This window comes from Coenobita brevimanus, chromosome 58, assembly GCF_032717465.1.
Source record: "Coenobita brevimanus isolate Jiangsu-jjx chromosome 58, ASM3271746v2, whole genome shotgun sequence".
Taxonomy (NCBI): Eukaryota; Metazoa; Arthropoda; class Malacostraca; order Decapoda; family Coenobitidae; genus Coenobita; species Coenobita brevimanus.
Window position 1 is genome coordinate 28,975,074 of NC_137011.1, and position 9,450 is coordinate 28,984,523.

The 9,450-nt window shown below is 40.3% G+C and overlaps 1 protein-coding gene across 1 annotated transcript in view; it reads left to right on the plus strand.

The window, feature by feature from the left end:
• LOC145402713 (uncharacterized) overlaps positions 1-5,387 on the plus strand; it is a 32,189-nt gene extending 26,802 nt beyond the window's left edge. The window contains exons 14-17 of the mRNA XM_080274683.1: positions 94-159; positions 923-1,025; positions 4,227-4,396; positions 5,223-5,387. Of these exons, the coding sequence (XP_080130809.1) occupies positions 94-159; positions 923-1,025; positions 4,227-4,396; positions 5,223-5,387 (504 nt within the window). The remainder of the gene's footprint in view (positions 1-93; positions 160-922; positions 1,026-4,226; positions 4,397-5,222) is intronic.
• Positions 5,388-9,450: the final 4,063 nt, after the last annotated feature.

The window sequence follows — 9,450 nt, forward strand, 5'->3', positions numbered from 1 at the left end:
ATCACTCAAAAGCATTTCCGACGACAACTTTTTTGGAGACTTGTTCATGGGGAGAAAATGGATTGGTATCTGTTGTGAATACTTCCCCTGCAGGTCCACGAAGGGTACGCACTCCCTGCCAAGTACAACGACATCGCCATCATCACCCTCAAGAACAAGGTGAGTGTAGAAAAAATTAGGGTAAGAATGCGATATTTTCCATGGTTAGCTTCACTTCAACTTTCATTTTAACTTTCACTCCATTGACATCACCATCACTGCTCTCAAGGAAATGTTGAAATAATATGTAATATACAAATTCGCTTTTTCTTAATATTAATGGCCAATTTCATCTTGACTTTCATATCATCTTGACTTTCATATAAAAGACATCACCATCATCACGCTCAAGAACAGGATGAGATAAGATAATACTGGGACAAGAGCCGTATTTCTACTATATTTTAATGATCAACTTTATCTTGACTTTCATTTAACTTCCACGTAAGTTTAAGGATGATCTGGTTGTTGTTTTTGTCTTCGTTGTTGTTGTTGTTGTTGCCCCAGGCTCATCTGAGGTGTGAACCTGAGATGTGACTACAGGGGTGAGTTGCCCATCTCCTGCAGTCCACCATTCTCCTCTCGAGGGATAGGAAAGTAGTTGAGGAATGTATGTATAACCAGGCAATTGAACCGACTAGTTATACGTGTCCCACCACTCGAAAGCATTACTCTCGATAAAATGGTAAAATGATGCTTTGAATCAATGCATATTTAAAAATATAAATAAATAAATGTAAAACACACACATGAAATAGCTCGAAGTCTGTTTACAAAACGAAGGTCAAGATCAAAGTTAGGGGAAGCCAAGATACGTCAGTTACTATCTTGACTTGAGAACTCCAATCCTTCATATTAGCCTTTACCACTTACGGTGTTGCAGGTTGAGTTCACGTCGGCGGTGCGGCCGTACTGCCTGCCAGAAGAGGTAACTGATCTAGTGGGTCGCATCTGTACCGTGTCTGGATGGGGTAGGAGACCGGGAGGTGGGTTTTTGTGGCTATCTGGTAAATTTTCACTAATCCATCAAACTCGTCCTGGGAAAAATCACTAGGCCTATATTACTCTTTCAGTAGCTCTACGCAAATCCTTTTCTATAAACATCCCCCGGAAACTAACCGTTTCCGAGATATTAATGTAAATTATCATCTTTACTGGGAGTGAAAAAAAATAAACTAATATGACCAAAAATAATTAGAAAATTAGAATCGCCGTATTTTGACATTAAGCCAAACTGCCGCCACTTTACCTAACCTTAACCTAACCATAATACGTTTACCTCATTTTGTCTGAGAGGGACACAGGAAAATTGGCGACTTACAAGTTTTGTCTGGGAGGGACACAGGAAAATTGGCGACTTACAAGTTTTGTCTGGGAGGGACACTGGAAAATTGGCGACTTACAAGATTTGTCTGGGAGGGACACGGGAGAACTGGCGACTTACAAGTTGCGGTGATACTATTGCAGTCATGGTACAGCTGACATGTCAGATCAACTCAAAATTTCAAGCTGAGCAACTATGTGTTTAAAAAAAGGGGGGTGGGTCATTAAAATGCCTATTTATAGCTGAAAATGAAAATCGCTTAACAGTCAGCTGACGCAACAGCTGACACGTTAAATCAGCTCAAAATTTCAAGTTGAGCAACTTTGTATTTAATAAGAAAATCACTCAGAGGTCTCCAAGACCAGATATTCCAACTTTCCCTGAGAGGGGGAAAAAAAAAAAAAAGATCCCGCAGGTAACAAACCCAAACATTCTATCTGCCTATCTGTCTATAGCTGGACGCCAAAATCTCGTAAGAGGTGGCCTTTTGTCTTTGAGTTAGTTGTTTTACGGGGAGGGGCTCTAACCTTCTGCCAACCCACTTGCTGACACGTAGGGAACACGTATGGGCTGGTTGAATGGTTACCATCCAGCGTTGTAAATTATTTCCTGGCTTACAGGAAACCATTAGGTTTGTCACTCAGTGTAAAGCCACCTGAAATAGAAAGAGGAGTAATAAAATGTGACAGGAATGATGGGAGAAATAGGAAGAGAAGAGGGCAAACACAGAAAAAGTGTGATAATGGTGAAGGCAAAAGTAAGCAGCATAACATCAAGTGAGTGGATCATGGTGAGAAATAGGAAGAGAGGGGACAGACAGAAAAAGAGTGATAAAGGTGAAGGAAGAAGTAGGCAGCATTACATCAAGCGAGTGGATGATGGTCGCCACCACCCAGACATTATAAATTTAAACTGGTCTCCGGGATATGTTTACAGGAGAAAAGTTGACTAGAAATACGCTCTGTAATTTAAGTCTACTGGTTTTCCCGGCATAAGTTTGGTGTAAAAAAAAAAAAATCTTTTGGCAGTATGCTTGGTGGTATAGGAAGTTTCGTAGCACCTGTTCCTTAGCGAATAATTCTGCATATATCACAATAACATTCTATTGCATGTTTTTATATCGTTTAAATACGACATATTTTGCCTTAACTGCATACAAGAGGATATTGACGTGTAATGAGCAAATAAGCCGCTAAGGAAGAGATATTACGGAATCTCCTAAGCAAGCTATTAAACCTACACATTCTCGTATGTACTTTTTATACCATTTGAGCATGGAAGTAAAAAAGTCGCTGCATGACAGTATTGTGATGGAAGTGAAGCATGGACCTTGTTCGAGGGACACAAGTCAAGAGTGAGAGCAGTGGAAATAGGTTATTTGAGAGGAACCTGTGAAGTTACATGAAGAGACACTTTGACAAATGAGGAAATGAAGGAACGTTGTTGTGTGGATGTGGATGTGATAGAAAGAGTTAGGAAAAATTCACTGAGGTGGTTTGGCCATGTAGAGGCGACGCAGAGCGAGAGACGAACGAGGAGAGGGTATCTGAGTGAGGTGGAGGGGGGGAGAGGGAGGGAGGAGGCCAAGGATGAAATGGAGGGATGGAGAGGTATATGAGAGAGGGGTGTGTGGGCTGCGAGCAGGGCAATGAAATGAGGGGAGACAGGGCGACATAGAGGCGATTTGTTTGTGGCCACCCCTTACGGCAGTGGTTCTCAACTCGTTTCAGGCCATGGACCACCAGCCCAATTTAAAAAAAAATATAGTGGACCATTTCATTTTTGAGTAATGATAAATAAAACATAGACAACAAACATTTATGGTTAGAAATATGTTTCTTACAAACAGAATTTCGAGAAATGATATAAAATAGTAGACAGCTGACATTTTGGTCTGAAATATATTTCTTCCAAACATAATTTCCAGGAAATACAAGAATACTTCCCTAATATTTTTCTGTGAAATTTATTTCTAAGAAACAGAATTTTGAAATTATGTAGGAGTATACAACCAACATTTTTCTTTGTAACCAGACTTTTGGATTCTCTTCTCACTGACAAGCTTTTTAATGTTAGGAGTGGTACTTGGTAATGCACAATGAATATCGCTTTCCACTGCAATCCGATTCCTCTGTTTGGACTTAATGTGCAACAAACATGAAAATCTGCCTCACACATGGAAGTTGATGCAAATGGCAAAAGACATCTGACTGCATGTGTTGACAGATTTGGGTAAGTACCAATCACACTGGAATAATCAATCGGAATAATACAATAAAATGAATGGCCAATTATTTATTTTGATAAATTTTTTCGTACTGAATTTTCAATAAATTAAAAAATATATGCACCAATCTCCAGTTTATTACCAAATATAGTGAACGTCCTGTGGACCACCCAAAAAGTCATCATGGACCACCAGTTGAGAAACACTGCCTTACGGGATTAAGACGTCTGGCAATAGATAGACAGATAAATAGAATATACAGGACGATATTGAGGTGGAATCGGCAAAAATTAGTAGCTAAGGAACTACGAAAGTCTCCAAAACCACTTAGAATACGAAACTTTTCTCTCAGATCAAAGGTAGAATCATAAAATGCCAGAAATATTGATGAAAAGCGAGGAAAAAAAAAAGGAATATCGACTCTCTCTCTCTCTCTCTCTCTCTCTCTCTCTCTCTCTCCTCCCTGGTCACGAGTGGAATACCTTACATAAAGTCACGGTGGAAGGTACAGTACTTTCGAATGAAGAAGCAGAGAAAGTAAAAAAAAAAAAGAATAAGAAACGAGATAAAATAGATACGGAGAAAGAAAATGTCGACACCTAACCACCCCCCTCCTCCTCTTCTTCCTCTTTCCAGGTGCAGAATCGACAGTCCTGCACAACATCGAGGTGGAGGTGGTGTCGAATGAGGACTGTGGCTCGGCGTACCTCAACGATTCGGCCACCAGACCATTCTTCAACATAGATTATCCTGACGGCATCACTACCACCGTTATCTGTGCTGGCGGCATTAATAACGTGTGTAGGGTGAGTGTGCCAGAGTTAGAGAGGGTGGTGTGTGTGTGTGTGGGTGTGTGTTGAGAGAGAGAGAGAGAGAGAGAGAGAGAGAGAGTGCTTGTAAGATGTGTGTGAGAGGTGAATATCAGAGAGGAGCATTTTCACGTGGCGACACCTATATCATGGGGCGGCACTGCCGTTCAGTTAAAGGTTACTTAACACCCTGCCTATATCCCGAAAGGGGGATGGTAGACTGCAGAAGGGCACCTTCAATCTGCAGTCTACAAGGTTTATGCGCACATGAACCTTGGCCAACAACAACAACAACAACAACAACAACAACAGCTGCTTCTACTACTAGAGTTAATGGATGTGCACAAACTTGGATAGAAACGATACAGGAGCTATAGTTGCATGGCCATATCAGACGGAAATATTTTATCTGGCTGTCACCTCCTCAGAGAGCAACAACGGACTTTATACAGAATGTCCTGGGAAGAAAGTACATAAAATCGGGAAATGATAGATGAAGGAATTCTAAGTTAAAAATACCATATGAACATGTGTTCGTATCGTAACCCTTACGGAACTACAGTTCCTGATGTCCTTATGAACGAGAATGGCCTCAGTCATAATTCAGCCATAAGGACATCAGTAGTGTGACACAGGTTTATATAGTATTTTTATTTAGAATTCCCTTAGCTATCATTTCCCAGGGTTTTGTCCTTTCCTCCCGGCACACCTTGTATATAGCTGTAGTTCTCCCATACACCAACAGATACTGCTGCACACCATCACATGCCACCACTTGGGCTCTACGGCCGCCCAACCACCTAACGTGCTGTTTTCTCCTCAGGGTGACTCCGGTGGCCCCCTGGTGCTGAAAGAGGATGGTGTTGAGGAGGAGGTTGGTGTGGTGAGTACTGGGTATGGGTGTGGCTCTGTGCAGTACCCAGGCATGTACACACGCGTTGACCAGTACACACAGTGGATATATGATGAAATGTTTGCAGGGTGTTAGTGACTAGTGGAAGTTGCTGGGTAAGTCGTGTCTTGTAGGTTACCTATACTTTATTTACGTCAGCTAAGCTTAAATTAGCCATCTCTCCATCTTAAATAGTAAGCTGTAACAGTAGATTTACTTTAGAATATGATGCTATACTCAGTTTTTTTTTTTTTTTTTTATCGCGGCGAAGATTCACTTGACAGGTTGGTGATTATTGGCTGAATGCAACATTACTTCATAATCTGGCATTATTAACTGACAATAAATATCTGAGGGGGAAATTTTGGTTAGTAAATAGTTTTTGGACATGTTGCATTCAGCCAGGCATCATCAACCTGTCAAGTGCATCTTCGCCTCAATAAAAAAAAACAGGGTATAGTCATGAAGAAGTGCTATGGAAAGGATGTAGAGTCGCAGCATTGCCTTATTCTGCCACTGAGATATGGGCAGGAAGCTGCAAAAGAAAAATCTGCTCCTTGTTGAAGTGAATGAACTGTAATAGCGTCATAATAATGTAATACAGGCAGCTGTACACTAGGTTACGTTATCTTATGTTACACTCTGACCAGATGTTACGGAGTAGTTGACCAGCACACCGTTTAAATAAGTGAAATGTTTGGCGAGTGTTTGTGAATGGTGTAGCCTAGTGGGGCAGGCGGTGGCTTACTCAGTGGAAAGGTGATCTGTAGTCCCAATGGACGCGGGTGCGAATCCAGGCAGGGGCAGGGAACAGTCTGCATTAACAAAACTCAAATCATTAAGATAGGAATTTCGTTGAAGCAGAGTCTTTACTGATCTATAGTACCACCCTCCGACAAAGTCGTAAAAGTACCCCCACTAATACCAGTGCACCAGTGGTGTATGATACAGCCCTAACATGTATTGAATATGGACGGGTGGGTTGTTAACGTCGAGGTGGTGACATGTGAAAGGTGTATGGTACGTAGGACGACTACTGGGCCGCAGGGAACAGGCGGTTAAGCCTATGTCAAGAGTCTGTTACAATAAATCAACCACATAAAAATAGTTGTTTTCGCTTGTGGGTGGAGTGGATACTATTATGCTTTTGGCAGCAGTTACGACTGTATGTACAAAATATTATTTGAGGAGGCACTTGGAAGGGTTACTAGCTGATGCTGTAGGTTAGTATTTGGAGCTACTCTCACTCACCTCATTGCCGGATTCACCACTGTGGAAGAAGGGAAGGGGGATGAGTCTTAGCGAAAGTACCACAAGTTTGAATTCATGCAAATTTCCATATTCCTTAAACTTCATTACCCTATCCCACTTTTCACTTAAATAATTCTATGATAACATTTATGTAAGAGATTTATCGCATATACTTCGGTAAATAGCATTCTTCTATTATTATAAGTAATATCAACAGTTTGCCGGAAATAGAGGAATGTACACGTCCTCTACCTTCCCCTCCCTCTCCCAATATCAGTGCTTCCATGAACTCAGTGACTGATCTCATATTTGGTAACCATGATCTTACCACGGGCTTTCAGAATTAGATGATACTGCTACTAGTACTGGTAATAATAATAATAATAATAATAATAATAATAATAATAATAATAATAATGATAATACCGGTAATACTAATAAAAACAGCAACAACAATAATAATAACAATAACAATATTAACAATAACAGCAACAACAACATCTTCATCATCAACATCAACAACAGCATCATCAACAACAACAACAACAACAACAGCATCAACAACAACATCAACATCAACAAAACAGCAACAACAAGTTCAACAACAACAACAACAATAATAGTTATAATAATAATAATAATAATAATAATAATAATAATAATAATAATAATAATGGTAATAATAATAATAAAAACAACAGTAATAATAATAATAATAATAATAATAATAATAATAATAATAATAGTAATAATAATAAAGTAACTGTACATCATGTAATTCAACGAGTAACTAATTTTTGCTTCTCTTCTCTTCCTTCCTTGTGAATTGAATAAAATAAGAGAGCTGCAGACACTGTTTAGCATCATTACCATCGCAGCAGCATATTTCTCACCTCTGTCTAGATATATCACGGTAATGTTGAAACCTGTATTGTAGCTTTAACACATACGCATAAATTCATTCATCTGAGTAATAACGACTTCGTGAATGAGCCACAATTAGGCGTTTGGTAATATTCTTGTGATTAATATATTTTTTTTTTTATCCTCAGCGATATAATAAAAATATCACGGACTACTGTGCATTTTTTTTCCCACCAAGCCAACTCCCTCAGGCTCCTATAATAAGATGCTAGAGTTCCTGCGACCATGAGAGAGTTAATAAAGAATTCCACTAGCTACTGTTTTGTTATTCTCATGAGTTTATGCAGTGTATCAATGCAGCGTCTGTATTTGATTCATTGCTCACTGCTGGACATTCCTCCCTCAGAATCTACCCTACACCGAGACACGATTACACCCAGCCAGACTACGATGCGGCCACCACCTTCCCTGCTCCATTACCAACACAGAATACAACTCACAATCCACTACGCCCTCACTGTAATGCAGCCCCCTACATCACAACACACCTACTCACTTTTGTCCACCACGCCATCTCAGCACACTACATTCTCTCAACATAACATCAACAAAAGATCTCTGGGAGCACCTGGTTTAAGTTTCCAGTTTCCTGCAGTCCATTGGGTTCACGACCAAAACAACATCGGTCCCAACAACAGAAATCACTCACTCTGCATTCTAATATATGCCAAACCTTTTTATTACTCGAGTCAGTTTGCTTTCATCTGACAGAGCTGGGCCACGACCACAATTTGAATACAAAGCCATGGTTGCACGACATTCGATGAACCTCAGTTATGGGGAAGGACCGAGTCTCCTTCCTTACTAGTCATATCAACACTCCCATTTGACGACACTTGGTCATCAACTAAACGGAAAGAGTCAAAGGATCTATTTTCATGTTAGAGTAAATGAGCAACTGTATAGTCATGAGTTATACTGCCTTTCCTACAACGCTGAACATATAATAGGTATTTTGGCCACCTGTATTTAAACAGTTCTTACCTAAGATAGATCCCAAAGCCCATTAAGCTCGGTTGATGGCCAGGTGTAGTCAAACGGGAGCATCATTTTAACCGTACTCTGGTCACCTTGCCTGTAGGCGTAAAACTGCCATCTCTCCATCTTGAATGCTGAGAAAAAAACATTAACACTGGAATATGGTGCTATTTACGAATAAATGATACAAAAAGATGCAGAGCTGTAGTACTGTTTCACCCTGCGCATGAACTGAAGAAAACAATCTATAAGAAAACTAAAATCTCCTCCAAGCCTGAATGAATGAACTACAAAAACCTTGGATATTCATTCCTACCTCCTAACTAAACCTCATCAAATTCATGCAATCACGACACAGTATTCAAGGTGTGAGATTGGCCCATTTACGTCAGATGAAGCCAAACCGACTAAGTCAAACGCAGCCCTACGTTTGATCCTCACATCCTCTACCACTCCGAAAACCACCCTGTTCATCTCTCATTATATATTTTATCATTGTTTACCTTATCTGTCACTATTGTTTTCCGTACGCCTTTGCTTCAACACTCCCGTCAGAACTTTCTACGAAGAGAGAGAGAGAGAGAGAGAGGGAGAGGCATCACAAAGAGACACCGCCTACACAAACCCAGATGCCACAGTCCATATGATAGCATCGCAGGACTACCGGGCTTCGAGTTGTAGGGAAGAGGAGACACATTGACCACGATTTTATCCAGTTGAGGAGAGAGCCCTAGTACTGAAAGGTATATATTTATCCTGACACACATTAATTCTCTCCCAGACTGAATAAAGGCGTCTGGAGATAGCAGAAAATAACACGATAAATATGTTGCCAGATTCAAGGGGCTAAATGCAGTCCAGTCGGGCATTTTGAATTGAAACTGTCTTAAAACTGGTACTATTTTGCTCGACTTCCGCTGAAAAGAATGGCACTTGCGACCTTAGGTTCTCTTTCTTCCACTGGTCTCTTCGCTAAATTATAATCTAATATGCTATCACCCTCGGC